Source organism: Pteropus vampyrus, unplaced genomic scaffold (genome assembly GCF_000151845.1).
Source record: "Pteropus vampyrus isolate Shadow unplaced genomic scaffold, Pvam_2.0 Scaffold4, whole genome shotgun sequence".
NCBI lineage: Eukaryota > Metazoa > Chordata > Mammalia > Chiroptera > Pteropodidae > Pteropus > Pteropus vampyrus.
Window position 1 is genome coordinate 3,015,089 of NW_011888785.1, and position 20,635 is coordinate 3,035,723.

The window sequence follows — 20,635 nt, forward strand, 5'->3', positions numbered from 1 at the left end:
GTGTGATTTTCTTTGGGTGGGGGAGGGGGGAGGGGGTAGGGAGTCAGGTGGAAATATGTGCTAATACATCATGTCAACTAAAGTTTTGATCATCTAACAATTTTCCTTAATTAAATGATACATGTTTTATATATGCTTATGGCTTCTCTTAAGGTTTTCTGTATCCAAGTTGTTGATCTCTAGTTTCCTGTACTAAGATGAGACATTATGAAATCTGAGATGAATCTAAGTGAATTTTAACATCATGTAAAAATATGATTTTTAACATTTGGTTAAAAGTTGAATCAATTTTAAGCAATTTGACTTTTAACATTTGTTCTTTTGGGCGGTAAGATTGACCGTGTATCAGTTATTTCTAATTTATGACTGGTGCCATTCTATTATATCATTCTCTCCCTTTGTACAATCATCTTGTACTTGTGATTATTTAGCTGTAATTTTTTAAAACTTTATATTTTAGAACAGTTTTAGATTTACAACAAAATTGACAAGAAGGTAAAGAAATTTCCCGTACACTCCCTGCCCCCACACATACATGATCTCCCTCATCATCAATATTACTCAGGAGGATGGTTAGGTGTTTTGTTTGTTTGTTTGTTTGTTTGTTTTGCAATGGATGAACCTATTATTGACACATGATAATCACCCAATGTTCATAGTTTACCTTGGAGTTCACTCTTGGTGTTCAGCATTCTGTGGGTTTGTACAAAAGTATAATAATATTTATCTATCATTATGATATCATACAAAATATTTTCACTCCCCTAAAAATTCTCTGTGCTGTTTCATCTTACCCTCCTGCCCTGCTCCAACCATTGTTTCCATAGTTTTGCTTTTTCCAGAATGTCGTATAGTTGGATTCATACAGTACACACACACACACACACACACACACACACACACACACACACACAGCCTTTTCACATTCATTTTTTTCACTTTGTAATATACATTTAAGGTACTCCATGCCTTTTCATGGCTTGATAGGTTATTCTTTTTAGCATTGAATAAAATTTCATTGTGTGGATGTATCACAGTGAATGTATCTGTTCACCTACCTACCTTAGGGCATCGTGATTCCTTCCAAGTTTTGGCAATTATGAATAAAGCTACTATAAACATCTGCATACAGGTTTTCGTGCGGACATACATTTTCATGTCCTTTGAGTAAATACTAAGGAATGTGATTGCTAGACCTATGGCAAGAGTTTATTTAGTTTTGTAAGAAATCAAACTTGCATTGTTGCTATATGATTTTGCCTTCCCACCAGCAATGTATGAGAGTCCTGTTGCTCTACATCCTCTTCAGTGTTTGATGTTTCAAGTGCTCTGGATTTTGGCCATACTAATAGGAATGTAGTGTATCTTCCTGATGACATATGACGTGGATCATCTTTTCATGTGCTTATTTACCATCTGTATATCTTCTTGGAAGAGGTGTCTATTAAAATCTTTGGCCCATTTTTTAATCAAGGTGGTTTTCTTATTGTTGAATTTTAAAACTTTGTTGTATATTTTAGATAACAGTCCTTTATCAGATGTGTGATTTGCAAATATTTTCTCCTAGTCTGTGGCTTGTCTTTTAATTATGATACAGTCTTAGAGCAGAAGTTTTTAATTTTAATGAAGTCTAGCTTATCAATTATTTCTTTCATGGATTGCGTATTTGGTGTTATATCTAAAAGGGCATCACCATGCCCAAGGTCATCTAGGTTTTTTTCCTGTGTAATCTTCTGGAGTTTAATAATTTTTTCTGTTTTACATTTAGGTCTGTGATTGATTTGGAGTTAATTTTTGTGAAGGATATGTGATCTGTGTATTAGATTCTTTCTTTCTTTTTTCTTTTTGCATGTGGATGTCTGATTTCTCCAGTACCATTTGTTGAAAAGACTATGTTCAGTTATATGTTGTTTTCTGGAAACTCTTGAATAGTGCATTAATCCTTCACAGTTTACTTTGTTGCCATTTATAAATGGAATCTTTAAATATATTTAGACATAAAAGTATAAATAGCCTTGAGTATTAATGTTAAGTTCCATAAACATGATATTCTCTGTCCTACTTTTGAATCAAAGGGCACTTTCCCTGTGTCACACTTTTGAATAGCCTTAGTATTTGTGAATCTTTGTTCACGTGAAAGTTTTAGTTTTGAAAATTATGAAAACTTTAGTAATGAAGTTTGTACTCTGTTGTGGGTAATAACATTTTGATGGAAAGAAGCAGGCAACTGTGAAGACAAGAGATTGCCTTTTCTTATTTCATTGAAAAATCGCCTTTTGAAGACAATTTAAAAGGAATTTCGATACTGTTTAAACTCTGGAGGCTTTATCTTTTCTGTATTTCCAAACACTTCATAAATCTTTTTTTATTATGGCACTTATCTCATTTATGTTATTACATGCGTATTTTTCCCTTTTAGTTTATGAGCATATCAAGGGTAGAAACTGATTCATCTTTGTATGATTAAGGCCTAATACATAGCTACTTAATTACTACAGAATTAATGAGAAAATTCCCTAAATAATTATTTTGAAGGACAGTAGTTCTTATATAAAATGTACACATACCCATACATAAAATAGGATATTAAAACTCATCACTTAGTTCTGTATTTAAAAGAATCTTTTTCTTAATTGAATAATCAAGTATATTGATTGCTCTACTATCAACCTCATCATAAGAAAGTTTTAACCCCAGGTTAATTCCCTGGGCTGTAAACATGTAGCTTGTTTGTGGCCTGTTTATTTCCTGCAGTGTTTGCTTAAGAAATGCAAGTGCATTTACTATGTAAGTGAATTTTGTGATTATTGTGTGTGTTTAAAGGTTTTTTTGATGAAAAATTTTAAACATTAAATGTAGAAAGAGTAATATAATGAGCTCCCTGTCCTCATGCCTGGTTTAGACATATTAGCTCATGGCCAATTATATTTCATCTATATCCCTTTTCATTTTTCCCTGACTCTCTACTTTCAGAATTATTTTGAAATATATTCCAGATATATGATTTCATCTAAATATTTTATGCGTTTCTAAAATATAAGTATTCTTTTTATTAAAGCAAACTATACCATTACACCAGCTAAAAAATAAGCAGTGACATGTTAATATCATTAAATATTCAGAAAATATTTAGAATTACCCACTTTCTCTTTTTCCCTCCTTTTCCTCTTTGTTCTTCTCCTTCTTCTCTTTTTCCCACTGTATTTAAAAAAAAAAGTTGGAAAAGCTATACATATTGCACTTTTAACCCACGGATTGCCCTATCCCCGCCCCCTTCTTCTCTTGTTTTCCCTTGTCCTTCATTTGTTGAAGGAATTGGGTCTTTTGCCCTTTAGTGTTTCCCACTGTCTGAATTTTGCTCAGTTCATCTCGATAATGTTGTCACATTTCTCAGTCTTCTGAATTTCCTAAATCAGATTCAGGTTCAATTCATGCCCCCCCACCCCCACCCCAAGACTCATTCGTAGATGGTGGTGTGTATTTTTTTTTCAAGAAGTATATAATGTCTGGTTCATGTCTTCTCTCTCTCTCTCTCTCTCTCTCTCTCTCTCTCTCTTTCTCACTCTCTCTCTCTCTCTCTCTCTCTCTCTCTCTCTCTCAAGACTTTAATAGATTAAGGGTTGCAGTATGGTGATATTCTAATTCTGTCACTTCTTCTTTATTACATGGAATATTTCCTTAAAGAGAAACTGAATTTTCATCAGCTCTCTACCTGGATAAATATTTAATTCTCCATCACTTTTCAAAAAATGATCAGTAGAATTAAAAAAAAAAAAACTACAATATTTATTAACTCAAATATTTGAAGTGCTCCAATCTACTGCAGTGATTATTCTTAATTATTTCATCTTTAGCCACTAGAAGCCTCTTCAGTTTGTTTTCTGCATCCTTTTGGCATATACTCAGTAGTCTTTCTGGTGTGGCAAGGTGCTCCAGGCCCATCTTAAACTTATTTCCTGCTCCATACTTGGAATCAGCCATTCTTCCTGGTTTGTTTTAGTGGAACTGTTTACACTGTTTTTTCACTGAGGCAATTTAAGATTTTTTTTTTGGAAGTTTTTTGTTATTGTTGTTCTTAGGGTACATACCACTAACGATTCATAGTCAAATTGTTATATTGTAAAATCATTGAAATAGTTTTTTTGTGTGTGTGTGGTTATCCTACACTTTTGTATGTAGAGTTAGATTTGTTTCACTTTGCTTTTGATTTTTAGAGATTGCTTTTTATATGTAAAATATTTATACCATTACAAAATCAAATTTACAGAACTAGGTATTTTTAGAGATGTCCGGTTCTTATCCCTGTCCCTTCTACTCCATTTTTCCCATTCCTTACAGAACACTGTTTTCTAAAGTTTCTGTGTATGTGTACTTTTAAAAAATAAGCAAATGTATGTATACTTATAGCTCTCTCCTCTTTCTGAGATGATTGATAGCAATATTTACTAGTATGTAGTTGAATTTTAAAAAAATAATCAGGATAAATATGCTTATACAAAAAATATGATTTGTTCAAAATACAAAGAATAAGTACTTTCTGATGCCAATTCTGTGATGGAATCTGTTAGTTCACATAATTAGAAAGTTAACTGTCTTTGGTACTTTTAAATTTTCTGCTTTAACCATTTATTTTTAAGGGAATACTTTTTTGTATGTAATATATACATGTATACATATTTGTTTAGAAATGAGACATATATATACACACATGCCTTTATCTGTCAGATGGAAACATTTATAAGGAAAATAATCTGTTTTTTCTTTTTAATTGATTGAAAGTTTATAATTAAAAAAATATATTTCTTGAAAGTTATTAAGGCATGAGAAAAATACAGTTTCTAAAAAGCTCTTTTTATATATTTTATGTATTTTAGTCTTGTGTATCTACTAGTAGACCTTTTATCAGGAATTCACAAAACCTTGGTAAAAGCAGTTTTGCAATTTGAGGCTTTGAGTATTTATCGGAAGCCTGTTAGGATTGTTCTTTGCTGTTGCCCCCTTCACATTTTAAAAACTTTATTATTTTTCTTGGATAAGGAAAACATTCAGTAAATAGGATCTTTTTTTTCAATATTGGGGTTGCTTCTAGTCTCTAATTCAGTGATTACCTTAGTACGGCTATGGGAGTGGGGCGGGGAGTCTGCAGCCTAACTTAGTTTGTATCCTAAATAAACGAATAAATATTATGAATTTATCTACTCTTTCAAACTATACAAATATTTTGTAAATTATAGAATCTAGTTTAAAAAACACTGGATTCATTGTAGCTTTTGTTTGTTTTCTTGTATTTTCTTTATCACTGAGAGCTGGGAATTCTAATTATCTGGTAGTCTGTGATTACTTCTCTAACTTAAAAAATGAAGAGTTTGTCCAGGTAACCACCTACATATATGTACATAATTCTTTCTCAAAACTGTATAAAAGTTGAAAATAGACTTCTGTTATAAAGGAGAGGGCTCTATTACCAAAGAGGTAAAAATACATAGAGGGGGCAGTATGTGTGTATATATGTGTATAATATAATTATTTTGGGCACACCCAGTTGTGAGAAGGAAGAAAAACCTGCAGGTATCCAGTGGCCGTTATCTTTGCCGACTGGGAAGTTAGCTAGCTTGAAGACAAGGGTAGTTGATTGCGATGTTTACTCTTTTCATAGGCGATCTGTCCCTCCCGGTTCAATAGCTGGATTGCAAACTTGTATCGTATCACTGGTCTTTAGTCATCCTCACTAGGTAACTTAATAGGGGTGAGAAGAAGAGCTGTAACAGAGCGCTGTAACAACAACAAACACAAAGACCCCCGAAGTGGGAATGTCTGCATTATCTTTGGGCTGAGATGGGTGATTCCAAAGGCGTTCTTAGGTGATTGACAAGTGAGGTCATTTTGATTGATACTTGGCTGCTATATAACTCTTTGCCTAGTATGCATGTGCTTACTCAGAATTCTAACACCGTTGGGGTGTTCTTTGGGCGGTCTCTAGGCTGGACCCCTATTCCTTTGTTCCTCCCTGTTGCTCATGTCTGACTAGCTACCTAACACTATGACTAGACTTGACTTGAGCGTTGATCTCACAGTTCAGCTCCCTCATTGTGCTAATGGAAATTTTGGATGAAAAAGAGGTTACACAGAAATTTACAGAGGTTACACAGAAATTTAGCGGTAAACTGAAACCTATCGTTTCTTACTCTGTGTTCTTAGTACTCTGTTATAGTACCTTTCCTATAAAAGTCTGTGAGGATCAAATGAGATAAATGTCAGTATGACTTGATAGGCATAAAATATCATAAAGTAAAATATATCCACTTGCTTTCTATTGTCAGGATCCATATACGAACCTTTGCATTGTCATTTTTTGATTCTTAAGCTTCTTGACAGCAGAGGTCATTTTTTATGTCTTTGGCCCTGTGCTTTTGGCCAAACCAATACATGCAGTTATCTCGTCACACTAAAATATTGCCACTCTTTGAAACCCCCAATTTTTCCGTTTGTGTAGGGTATACATGGATAAACTGATTGTCTAACAATAAAAATTATATACTTTATATTCGGACTTGGGATTTTTTACATTCATTACAAGTAGTTTTCTGACTAATTTCTCAGGTGGCATATTAAGCTGATTAATATTCAGATAAAAGAAAACACATGTATGATTTGAGTATTTTTTTCTTACTGTGACTTTTCAGGCATTTGTCAGCTGACAGATTGTAAGGTTTATTAAGGAGTCAGGTTTTGCTCAGGATCAGTTCTCACTCTTATACCTACTAGTTGTGTGACTTTGGGCAGTTTTTAAAAACTTCTCTGTGCCTTTGTTTCTCTGTTGTTAACTAGGAATAATAGTAGTGATTAAGCTAAAAATTTGACCACTGGACCATGGACTTATTTACTCCCCACCACAACCATATGACATAGGTGAAGAAATGGAAGCATGTAGTGGTTACACAGCTTATAAATAGCAAAGGTATGATTTGCATGCAGATAAGTCTAACTCCAGAGTCCACATTTTTTGAGCACTATGCTATGTCTTGATCACTTGGTAAGTTCTGACAAGTTAATGATAGGGTATGTGGAATGCTTGGTACAGTTTAAGTTTTCACAGCTTTTTGGATTATAGTATTGTGAATAAAGTTTTGTGGACCTAGAAGTTAATTTAAGGAGAATTATAAATTTGTAATTTTCCTTTGTTCTGAACAGTTCTGGTAGCTTGTTAGAAATGAAAGAATCACAGACCTTAACCCAGACATACTGGATCAGAATCTGCATTTTAATAATCTGCAGTTAAGAACCTAAATGGCTGCAGTAGATGATCTTGAAAGTTTCTTTCACCTCATGGTGGGTGGCTCAGTGATTCTAGAGCAATAGCCAGTGTGGATATTTCAGTGTTTATTATATGTAGAGCAAAAAGTGGTAATATATCAAGGATTATTTTAATGTAAACCTGTAATGTAGATTTTTTTCTATTTTTTGACTTTCATTTTAAGTCAACTCTTGAAGTAATACCTCTTCGAATTAGTAAAAGGTTCCCGACATAGTATAAAATTATCCTAAATTTTATCGTCCTGTATCATATTAGGAAATAATTGGAACATGAGAGTTTTAAATAACATTAGGTCAAATGTTTTTCTTAATCTTACCAAATAATCAGATTGTAATATCAGCCAATTATATATATGGGAACACTAAGAATAACATAAAACTTTCTTATTTTTAGACAATTCACTGTTCTGTTTCAAGGAATAGTTTAATATTTGAAGTTAACTATTCTAAGAGATTACTTTCAAAGCAAATGAGCACCTGATTTGCTTGATTGGAAATGTTTAATTTTATTGGTCTCTGAGATATAAAAATTTCAAACTTAAGGAAAAGGTCTTGTAGATTTTTTTTTTTAATGTAATAGTAATGTCTGTTTTGTTTGCTGTTAAATCACTACCACCTCATACATTGTAGGTATTCAAAATATTTGTTGAATGAATAAGAATTTATATTGGGTGATTTTGCTACCATTTTCACATGAATATGTAAGGACTTGTAAGGTTCTGAAAACAAGATTTTAGGCAATTGAGCGTCTCCCCCTTGTTAACTAATTGCTGCATTAAATAATCTTCCCCATAGTAACTAATTGACTAATTGTAATTCTTCTTTGAAAATTTCTTTAATTGTAGAAGATAGATTCAAACAGAGTAAAACATTTATGCAGTTTAAAGCAAACACCGGGTTAAAAAATAGAACACTGCTGAGGTTTTGAGAATCCCCCTGTGTATTTTTCTTCAGTTGTGTGCTCCCTTCCTGTATCCCCAGAGATAACCACTTGCTTGGTTTTATTTTTAAAACCTTTGAATATATCTGAATATATCCTTAATAAGTTGTTTAGCTTTGAAAAACTGATTAGCAAGCATAAATCTAACTCTGTAAAGAAAGGGTAATAGTGCTAATATTAGATCAAATATCACCGGAGGGGGTAGGTTGAATAAAGTATCTGGGTCATAGTCTGCTTTCCGCTTTCCTGAGAGTTTACGAGAACTCTTTTGAGGGGAAGTCATTGGATAAGATTTCAAATGAATCTTGGGAAATAGCATCTGTTTCCCATAGTTGAGCACCTGGCAGTGCCGTAGTGTGGATCAGGTACTGGATGTTCAGCAGAAGTATTGTCAGAGGAACTGGACTGCTCTGTGCTTTATTCTAAATCACTATGGCCTACTGTTAGCTCTTAGAAATAAGTCAGAGGAGACCACTTCTGTGAGGTGAAATGGTATCCCCAGCCGATTCAGGGGGGAGATCATGAGGGCAGAGCAGAAACTTCATCAGCATTCCTTCTGTCCTCAGGTTAAAAAGATGAGAGTGTCCTGGATGAGAAAAGAGGATAATAAAAATAGAAACGAATGAGAGTTGTGCCTGTATAGTTTTCTTATATTGAAGAAGGGGAAAAAAAAAACAAAACACTGAGTGACATAAAAGAAGATTAAATAAATGGAAAATATTATTTTAGGCTAGGAAGACTCACTTATTTGTCGTTTTTTCCCTTTCTGGAATGTAAACTTATGAGAATATGTAAATTTATGAAGGTATGCTTATCTTTCTCCCCTTACTAGAGCATAGACTTAATGAGGATATGTTTTATTCATTGCGGTTTCCCCAGCACCTTGAGCTTACAGCACATAGGAAGCAGTCAATGACTTGTGAATGAATGAATGAATGAATGAATGAATGAATACAACTGTCCTTTCATAATCCACAACACTTATTGTGTAGTCTATGGCTTTTTGGTCATTAATTTTGTTCAGTTTAGCATCTTATAATGCTCTCTATTATTTTCTTTTAGTTCAGTGTCTGTTTCTTTCCTTTAAGACATTCTTCTCTGTGCTCCTTGATGGCAGGAGTGGGACAAATGCTCACTTTGTATACCTCACAGTACAAGGCAGATGGATGTTAGAACTTGTTGAATTGAGTACTTTTATTTATTCATAATGACTTAAATTGCTAAAATCCAGTTTGCCTTCATTAAAAGGAGTATTTTTATTAGATAATACAGCAAAATTCTAAACAAAACAGGTTTTTTTTTTGTTTATTTTTAATGATGGAGAATTTTTGGAGATTTTTTTCGTTGAGTTCTTGGTAAATTTTGGTAACTGGAAGTTGAGAGTTTTGCAATTATAATTTTAAAAACTTCACACAATTTTAATAAAAGAACAATGTAATTTTGATGAGATAAGGATTTCTTACCTTGAAATTTTAATTTTTAAAACATGTTTTGCCATACTGTAGTTATGTTGGTACCTAGTTTTAAAATGAAATATTCTAAATAAGCACAGTTTTATGGTCTACATTTCATATATGCTTTTGTGTATATAAATTCTTTGTTATCACTTCTCGTGCCAGCGTATCATTCAGCAACTTGTCTATTTCTTGTTATACCTTTACATTTTCACTAGATTTTAAAAATCCATTGCTGATGTTCTATAACCTCTTTCTACATACAGATTTTGTATATTGTTTCTTGGAGATAAATTTCCAAAAGCGTACTTAACATTTTCAAAAGTAAACATTTTAGCAGTTATTGAAACAATGTTATAAATGTAAAAAAGGTGAAATTTAAAACTATGTAAAAGCTTAGTTGAGTCTTTTCTAATTCATATTTACTTAAAGAGAATTTAATTTTTTTGTTTTATTTCAGACCAGTTTATCCATATGGGGATGGGGAAGCCTTGGCATTGTCCTTTCTCTAATAACCTTTGGACCCTTCGTAATATTTTATTTGGCATTTTATATCCTCTGCTTTGTGAGTGGGTGAGTATACTCAATGATAATTTTATAATTCATATGTCATGTTTTGTTCAAAATTGAAACAAATGACCAAGAGAAATGAAAGTATGATTTATTTATGATTACTGTTTTTACAAATTGTTTTTACCAAAGTTTAAAAATAAAAATACCTATAGAAATAAAAATGGTGATGGTTGTTATTTGTACTAGAAATGTGGTTAGTCATCTTTAAAAATAAAATTTCAATTTTCAATGACATAAACTTCTCTGTGGCAAAAGAAAAGTTAAAAGATATTTTATTTGTTTCAGTGTTATTCCTCTTTTAAAGTTGACGTTGCCTTATCTATGATAATATTAAGTTATATTGAGATGATGCATCAAGGTTTACAGTAAGATATTGTGTCATTGTTTAGACTTCAGACAATAATGTTAATTATTTCCCTTAGTAAATGCTGTCATTTTGTTTTAGAAAATCCAAACACCTCATTTTGCAGTTTTCTCTACTTGGTTATTTGGTTTACAATGTTTTGCTTTTTACCTTGCATTGATTGATAAACCTTTATAAGAGAGGTTTCAGTCATGAGTTCGTATAACTTCCTATGCAGAGCATTTGGTATCAGATGTGAATTATATGTAAGAGAATGTATTGACAAAAGAGATGTTTGTGGTTTACATACTTTAACCAAGGTAGTTTAACTGAAATTAGTATTTTCTTGTTAATATGTGTGTGTGTGTGTGTGTATGATACATTTATGTAATTGTTTGTGGAACAAATACCATTGAGTTCTTTAAAAAAAAAAAAACTTTTGAAGTTCCCAAATTTGGAGGAGTTGTTTGAGCTTATAGGTTTAGAGGACTTAGCTGGATTGAATAGCATATATAAACTGTGGCATAAGAGACTGTATAAGACACCAAAGGGGCAGGTTGTAAATATATCTACTAACTATTACCTCTTTCAGGATATGGGTTTGAAAATTATGCGTAGACATTTTTGTAGGGAGTGTACCCACCGATTGTTGAACAAGTGAGAATTAATTAAATTGAGCAGCTACTTTAAGGACTATTTATAAAACTACTTTTTATTTTAAATTTAGTGTTTTCATTAGAATTGCTTGGATGGGATATTGCATATTGGAACAATTAAGAAATAAGTGGTAGGAGTCAGATAAATGGAGTTCTGAATATCTTTGATTATAAAGATTGAAGACTACAGGTCTGCAACCATTTGGCTTCCTAAATTACACTCTTTAGTCACAAATTCAGGCCAGAGCTGTGGTAGATGCACCTCTCCCCCATATGGTCATGGCTGCTTTTATTGATTGTAAAGGAGATTGTCTTGAGATGTTTCTTTGAAAGGCAAGATTTCTTCTATTTCACTAATTGAATAAGCCCTTAGCAAAAGTGAAGGACTTCAGAGAGAGAGTAAATCACAGCTTTATAGATGAAGGTCGGAGAGCCCTAGGAATGCTCAGAAGATGGAAGAGGTGGAGCATTATTTCTTTTAGAATAGACTTTCATATAACATTTGGGAAAGAGAGAAGGGTGATGAGTCCATTCATTTCAAAGTCACAGGAATCTTTGTTGTTCCTTTTTTGAATGTGCTAATTTATCAAAGAATGATTTTCAAAAAATTTTTGCATAGTTGTAAAGTTCTGTAGAAATTTTTAGATAAGATGGGATATTCGAGGGTGTGAGAGCGCTACTAAAATCTCTTTAGATAATATTGAGTCACATGGTAGGATCTGAAATTCCAAGTTCATTCTGTGTCATAAATTGATCTGATGATGTGTTCCAGACTGTTGATCCCAGTGAAACTCACAGCCACAGTAAAGGGTAAAGGTCTTCTACTTATATACTAGCAAAATTATCTCATGGAGATTAGTTAATTAAGCACTCCTACGTTGTTCAGTTATGGTCACTGAGTACCTTAATTCTTGAGTTAAATCTTTTTATTATTTTGGCTCTAATTACGAGGAATGATTATCCCTTCTTTAATGTAACTTAGTATGGCTTAATGCCTTATGAATTTTAAAAGTAAAAATAGGCTTTTAAATATCAATCTCAAGTAAAAACATTTCATATAATTAAATAATTTCTTAGTTTTAGTGTGTTTTTTATTGTGTAAGTTTTTAAAGATATGTTCTTTTTCTTAATTTAAAATGCAAGTTTGAGACAATACATTTTTCTAGAGAAACTACTTTTTTACTTTTTGCTAATAAAACTTAAGGTGCTAAGTTCTGTAGTTTACCTATCTATAACGTGGGAGAATGTGTATTTTTTTCTTAGAGCCAAAGCTAATCCCTTATTTTCTAGTATAAGAATACTTTTGGAAAGAATACCATGCAGAGATTTTTGTTTTCATTTTTTTTTTTTTCGGTTTTTCTTTTGGCATACCACATTATGTGTTATTTAATGGCATTCTGTTATGTTTGGTTATGCAAAGGTTAGTATTTTATCAGTCTCTTTCATGATGATACTTTTAGGAACACATTGTTAATATAAGCATTTTATTGTGTCTATAAATGTGCTTATAACCAGGTCAAACTGAAATACAGAGCCAACTTGATTCCTAGTAATAATATCAGATATTATAATAATATCAGTAGGTGAAATCTACTGATAATCTGAGGCCGGCCTTTTTAACAATTGATGACATGAGCTGATTTGATTTTATCTGTTTTTCGCCCTCCTCCCTGCTTTTCTGATGCCTGTGCTGAAGAACAGTGTAATGGCAGAGCCACAAGAAGCAGGGAACCTTAAGAATCTTCCTTTCAGTATTGAGGCTGACCACAATTAATTTTTTACTGTTCTTTTTTTGTCACTACAAACTTTGAATCACTGTAAGATTACTATAAGATCATTATAAAATTAAAATTCAATTTTCTTTTTTTATAGATTTCCTAAGTAGTACTTAGATTTAATTGGTAAATTTTAAATATATGAAATATTGATAGCAATTAGTCAATAATTATAGTGAAACAGTTCTAAACCAGTGTTTATCATACTGGACTAATTTTCTTCTTTTAGTTCCAGGCTTATTTCAAATAAATTATAAATTGGATCACTTTTTCCCTGTATAGCCTTTGTTTATTCTGTATTCATAGTGACAAGTTATATTAATATCTCATGTTAATTAGTTAACAACAAAGATATGTAATTAAGCTATAGATTTAGATTTTAGTTGTCTTTGTCCTTGGTTATTAGCCAGCCTACTTATTTAATGAGGGTCGATTTTCCTAATGTTTGAAAATACTGCCTGAGATTTTTTTAATGAAATATACTGGATGAAAACTTTGAAAGGAGTTATTGTATAAATTCACAAATGTTTATAGTTATTTTAAACTTCAGAACATAGCAAAATCTGTCTATTAAATCTGAAAAATATATTTAATAATAGATGCATTAAATTATGTGTAAAATTTTGTTTTTATATCTGTAATTAAATTTTTTTTCAGAGGTTTTGTGGTTACTCTCCTGTTTGGAAAAACAAGCTCAGAGAAGTACCTAGAGCAGTGTGAACACTCATTTCTTCCTCCAACATCAACTGGAATTCCCAAGGTAAATAGGGTAAAGGAATGTGAAACCTCAAAGTCCTATTCTGTACAAGGATGATAATGTGGCCATCTATATGTCTTTGCAGATTTTCTTATAATTTACTAATGCTCACTTTAAATTTTTGAGAGACTTTCTGATCATGCTTTAAAAATGCATTTTAAAAGATTACTTTGTAAACTTAATGTTAAATATTAAAAAGTGGTAATGCAAATTTGAGGGAAAGACAGAAATGTGATTTTTTTTCCTGCTATCTTAGAATTTGAAAGCATTACATGTATGATTTGTGTCAATGAATATACTGTTTTGAATGAAATAAATTGAATGGGAACCAGAGAGGGAAAAATGGGTACTTTTTCTTTGACTCACTTGAAAAATATAGCTTGCAGTTAGGCTATATCTATAATTTTAATAATTTAGGGCCAATTTTATGTCATATTGGATGTTGCTATTTTTCTATTCTTTTTTTTAGTCATATTTTATAAATAAAATTGGAATTGAGTACTATAGGTAGACTTAAGATTTGCATTGCCTTCAGTTCTTGTGGGTTTGAGATGGTTTCACATTTTCATAGAGAGACAAATGGTCTGGACTTGATAGGGACTTAACTTCACAATTACCTTGTCCAGTTTGTAGGAGATGTAGAGAAAGTAATATATAAAGTATTACTTTACATTACTGAAATTAACATTCTATCCTACTGACTTTCATATTGATAAATAATTTTTTTCTAATTCTTTTAAACTGAGACTTTGTCCTCATTTAGGACTCACACTAGTATGTATTCTTTGAGTATGCTCACAAAACTTTCTAAGGAAATGAACCTTTTCTTTTTTTTGAATCATTTCTTAGCCATCCATAGTTTCCATTCATTTGAGTGATTAAGACCTCAAACAGTAATAAATTCTAATCAAGACTGATTAAGTCTTTATAATCTATTTTTTTAGTAGGTGGTATAAAAAATGGAGGTTTTGATTTGCTTTTCTCAAATGACATAAGCATGTTTTGTGAAAAAAATCTGAGGTTGCATGTTACAACATGAAGCACATGCATGCACGTGTGTGTGTGTGTACGTGCACGTGCGCACGCACACATGTGCTTGCATGCTTGCACTTGCTTTGGTTTGTATTTTTAATTAAAGGGTGTCACATGACTTTTCATCCTATTTCCAGGTCACTGATCTTTCTGAAGACTACAGAGAAAGAGAGAAATTGATTTTTTTTAGTTGCTAAAAATTATCTCTAAATAAAATCAGTTAAAAATATATTCATTTGGCAGCCAGTATTCTTCTGTCTTGGGCTAGGCATGGGGAAAGGGAAGAGGGAGAGCTTTTAATAGAGAAAATTCATAATTTAACTCACTTGAAACACTAACTTATGGCTTTGAAATATGGTAAAAATACATCTGTATATTTTCAGTTTTCTCACATTCTAAATAATTGCTGATTTAGTAAATTTTCGAAGTTAATATTTTTTCCTAGATGTGTAGTTTTATTAATTTGAGAAATAGTGTTTCGTTTATATTAGAGTCTCAAAAAATAAGGTTATTTATTTACTTGAAGATAATGACAGTAAGTAAACTACAGAGATTTTAAATCAAGAAAACTATGCAGTAAGATGTGATGGTTTTCTTTAAGTGCTTAGAAGAAATGAAACGGGAAGCCAGAACTATAAAGATTGATAGAAGATTGACGGGTGCCAATATAATTGATGAACCTCTCCAGCAAGTGAGTTTCAGTATGTGGTATTTGAATTTTATATTGTGTGCTAGGTGTATTTCTTTTGAAAATATTAAGAAATAGTTTTGCTATTTATGTAATATTCTGGAAGTGCATTATAGTGCTATCCTTGGATTCTATACTTTAAAAGATGCCTTATTTATGAACTAATATATAATGAGGCGTTTGACTTAATATTAAAGACTTTTGATTGAATTTGCATTTAGAAGAAAAAAACCTTTTTACTGACACATTCAATAATGTTTTTAATTATTTTATAGTTAAAGTGTTATTCTTCAGCTGATGAATAAACTTAGTGGTTTTGTAAATCAGACATTTTTCCATCCTAGTTTTTATTACTATTTTAAATGGATATACCTGCTTTGATTCAACAACATTAAAAATTTCGAATTAAAAAAATTATTTTCTCCAAAATATTTTTCACTGATGTTTGTTTGATTATATAGATTATTGTAAATAACGTGTACTTTAAAATTCTAACATTTACTTTATAGACGAATTTATATTTAGGCTGGGTTTATCTGATTTACAAAAACTTTATACATTAAGTTATATTATTTGCTATTGGCTAACAATACTATTGGCAGTATCAAAGGCATTAGAATTAAGTGAACTATGTCACTTTTGTAGTTTGGCTGCAATGAATCTGATGGTATAATCTTGGAAAAATGGTTTTCTTTTTGAGAATTAGGATCTATTGGCATTACTTTGCATCTTATTTTATTAAACTGATTTAAACTCTTCATTATATTTATAGCATTGAAAATTTACTTTTTCTTCATGTTCTGTTTTTATGAATTTGTGGTGGACTTGGCCATAGATAACTCTTTAATTTTTAAAAAATATGTCAATGTATGACTTGGGATACCAAAATAATTTTAAAAGTTTTGAAATGATTTTTGGCATATTGATGCTTATTTTATGAAGGCAATTATTTACCACCACAGTTTAGTGCATAGAGAGTAAATATCAACTGGCAAATCATCCTTTTAGATTTTCTACTGTTTGTGTTTGCTACTGTTACTTTTTAAATTCTAAATAGTTGTATTTTCCCCCCAACATTCTTGTTTTAGGTTATCCAGTTTTCCTTGAGAGATTATGTCCAGTATTGGTATTATACACTAAGTGATGATGAATCTTTTCTTCTTGAAATTAGGCAGACTCTTCAAAATGCACTCATTCAGTTCGCGACTAGGTAAGGTAACTGAATTATATTTCTGCAGAAAAATTTAAATATATCATTTGTACCAAGAAGGAAAATAACTTTTAAACGGGAGAAGGAAAATAACTTTTAAACGGGAGAAGAAAATTAACTGCAGTTGACCTTTGAACAACACAGGGATTGGGACTCCGACCCCGTGCATTCAAAAATTCACATGTAACTTTTGACTCCTCCAAACCTTAACTACTAAAGCCTATTGTTGACCTGCAATCTTACCAACAACATAAGCAAATGGTTAACATATTTATATATTAAATTTATTATATACTGCATTTTTACAGTAAAGTAAGTTGGACAAAAAATGTTAAGAAAATCGAAGAAATGTTACAGTACTCTATGAACTTATTTTTAAAAATCTGCATATAAGTGAAGCTAGTGCAATTCAAACCATTGAGTTGAAAGGTCAGCTGTATTAAAAGGTAAGTAGAATGGTAGATTATTATTGCGAGATAAGTCAGATTATAGAACTAGAGACCTAAATACCTTTAAATTACTCCTTTAAATTTATCCTTTACATTTACAGAATGTTTATCTTAATTAAGCCCTCTTCTCTCAATCTGTATGTTTGTTTCTTCCTCTGGGTCCAGTCATGACTTTTCAAAGTTTTTCACCCCATTTATTGATAATTTATTTACCCTCTTATCCAGATATTCTGTTTTATTTGAGTGCTATGGAAATTAGTTTTTGTATAAACTGTTCTTACTTTTGGCACATGTTTAATGGAAGTCCTTAGAGGGAGGAGAAACCAAAGGAACACGAGTCAGTGGACAATATTACACTTATTTATTTAGTTTTAGAAGAGAAGTTATTTTGATGATTTTGCTTTAGGAAATACCCACTTATATACTACCTCCATATGACAAAATATTTTTGTATTCTTAAAGTACTGATTTTAGGAGGTGGCATTTCATATCCAGAAATTATTTATTTTTGAAAGCAAGGATTTTATGTTTGTATAAGTTTGCAGTCTTTTTTATTTTTAATCAAAAGATTTTGCTTCCCAACACACAAAGATTTTCCTGCTGTCCTGTAGCCTCAAAGCACGAGGTTTCATGCCTTAGCCATGAGTGCCCTCAAATCTGAAGGAGTTATTTTCTAGCCAACCCCTCCTCTTTTCCACTTTGGTTCTTGAAATACAATCTTGTACTTTTGAGAGTCTTGGAAAATAGATCTCTGCCCTCAGTGTTTTTTTCTCTGTCGTGTGTGTAACTGCTTTGCTTCTAAGTGGGCTCTGACTCCTGAGGGCCCTGTGAAAGGGTGATGTCTACCATGTCCTGTCCTCAACAGCCCTGCTCAGCTTCTGTAGACTCGTGCCTATGGCTTCTTTTATGGAGTCAATCCTTTCATATTTGGTCTTTTTCCTTCTGCCTTCATTTTTCCCAGCATTATTGCTTTTCCAAAGAAGCCTTCCTTCTCATGATGTGCCCAGAGTAGGACAGCTTCAGTTTTGTCATTTTTGCCTCCAGTGATGTTTCAGGCTTAATTTACTCTGCAACACACTCTGTGCACATAGATGTTTCCAGCTTATGCTGTTCTGTCAGGACATTTCCCCTGTACCTCATTTGGTCCTAAGCTTTAGAGTAGGAGGTTAGTTCCTCAACTTCAGGTCATTAGGGAAGCCTCCCAACAAGGTTTATGGTTTAATTAATAACTTTCCTTGTCTAAATAAATTTGAGCTCCTTCCCTCTATGATTAACAGCAAAATTTGCAGAGAGGCACAGTGAGTAAACTCACTGTGGAACACAGAAAATATAATAAAGTATAATCAAAGAAGGTCAGAAATTAGATTTTATCTTCTTTTTTTATATATGTAACATTATTGAATATTAGGTATTCTTTCAGAATCATTCTTCTGAATCAGTCATTCACTGCTTTCTATAGTAATACCATCCTAATGAATTCTTTAAAAGGATGAGAATAAGAGTTCATTATTCTTGAATCTGACTAACTGAAAATTTATTAAAATATAACAAATTTTAGACCGGGAAGGAACCTTAAATTAGTAATTGGAAGACTTGAATTTGCATCCTGCTCTACCACTTTGCTGTGGAACTGTGAGCACATATTTTAAAGTGTTTGAACCTTGGTTTTTCTCATATGTAAAATAAACATAATATTACCTATCCTGTTCTGTGTCCCTCACAGGGTTGTTGTCAGAATCAGATTCATCTGTTCAGCTAATATTTTGCACCTACTTTGTACCAACCTGGTGCTGTGGATACAGCAGTGAATAAAAACAAAATTCCTGCTCCATGAAATGTAATGAAAATAATACTTGCGAAAATGTTTTGGAAATTGTGAAGGAGTGTAGAAATTTAAGTTTATGTCATCCAACAGCTGTAATTTCACACATTAGGAAGCTAAGGTCCAGAAAGATTGAGTGGCTAGTCCAAGATTATCAGGTGAGTTGAGGACAGAGTAAGAATTAGAATCAGATTTTAGAACAGTCCAGTGTTCTTTCTTCCTCTCCATTCCCTACCCCATATTTTATGTTCTAGATTATTCGTTTTAGTCACCCACCTTTCTTTCTTCTCTTTGAATGTGTTCTTTATTTTTGATCCCCAGTCACCTTTTTTTAAAACTTCATGTCATAAGTGTTTTTTTTCTCTCCCTTCTGTAACATTCTATGCCATCAAGCTAAATATTTGGATTATTACAGGAAGAGCCAGATTTCTTCCATCCTAGACTGACCTGAATTTATATCTTTGCTTTGCTCTTGGCCTTATGTTTGTGGGCAACTTAATCAGCTTCTCTTGAGCCTTAGTTTCATCTTCTAAAAGACTGATGATAACTGCTTTAGAGGCTGCTTTCAGGCCAAAAAGGATATGAAGTAAAGCCTCCAGCAAACAGTAAGGCTCAATAATTGTACCTTCTCTGTGAGTGACTTTATTTTTGCCTGTCATTTTTTTTTTTTTATTGCTACTAAATGTATGTCTTAATAGAGGCTCTGTGACTATTTCCAAAGCCAATATCAAGAAAATTAGGTCTGTTTACAATCATTTGAATACTTCTTAATCCTTCTTCCATGCTGTCTGCTACGCACTGTGAAGCATATGACAGGAGCATAAGTTATTGCCCCTGTCCTTCAAGTTATAATTTTGTATAGGGTTCTTAACCAGGGGCTCATGAAGTCATGAAAATGTATGCAAAACTGTCTAAAGCTGTATGTTTTTTTTTTTTTCTATTGAGTGGTTCCATAGATTTCATTTTTAAAATGAGTCTGTGAACCTAGAAGAAATTTAGAACCACTTAATTCTAGTGTTCATATTTATTCATCACCTTGAGGAAATAATTACAGAATATCAGCATAAAATGAAATGCTAATTTTGAGATATAACAGGAAGAAAAGTCTTGGTTTTCATCTTTAGATCTATTATTTGTTAATCTCTATGGTCTTGAATGGGCAAATCACATAAATTCTTTGAGTTTAGGGATTACCCATGTGCACTTATCAGATTGTTGTTAGGAATAAGCAACATCACATTTGAGAGAGTACTTTGTAACAACCACACCTATGTTAATACTAGCACAGTGCTTGTTCCTGTGACAGCAGTTTGGGGAAGGAAACCTTTCTAGAGCATTCTTGAGTTCTCCTTGTGGAACTGGGGCTTGAATTAGGCTGGATCCTTAGGGGATGAATCTTTGAAAACATATATTTTTATTCCCCCTTCAAATAAGATACTATGACATAAGATGTTATGACAGAAAGCCCTGGGAAATCTGTATCATAATTCTGCCTATACCATTAAGTTATAGGATATTTAAAAGAAAATTTCTTAACATCTATTAGTAAAATAGTAATACTAATACTTGTAGCAGACTTAGAGTTGTGAGGGGCAAATGAGATGATGTGCGTGAAACATTTC

At 32.2% G+C, this 20,635-nt stretch overlaps 1 protein-coding gene across 1 annotated transcript in view; it reads left to right on the forward strand.

Moving 5' to 3' along the window:
- SNX13 (sorting nexin 13) overlaps positions 1–20,635 on the forward strand; it is a 126,290-nt gene that overhangs the window by 29,174 nt on the left and 76,481 nt on the right. Inside the window, 4 exon segments of the mRNA XM_023532497.1 lie at positions 10,169–10,281; positions 13,713–13,815; positions 15,446–15,535; positions 16,621–16,742. Coding sequence (XP_023388265.1) covers positions 10,169–10,281; positions 13,713–13,815; positions 15,446–15,535; positions 16,621–16,742 — 428 coding nt within the window.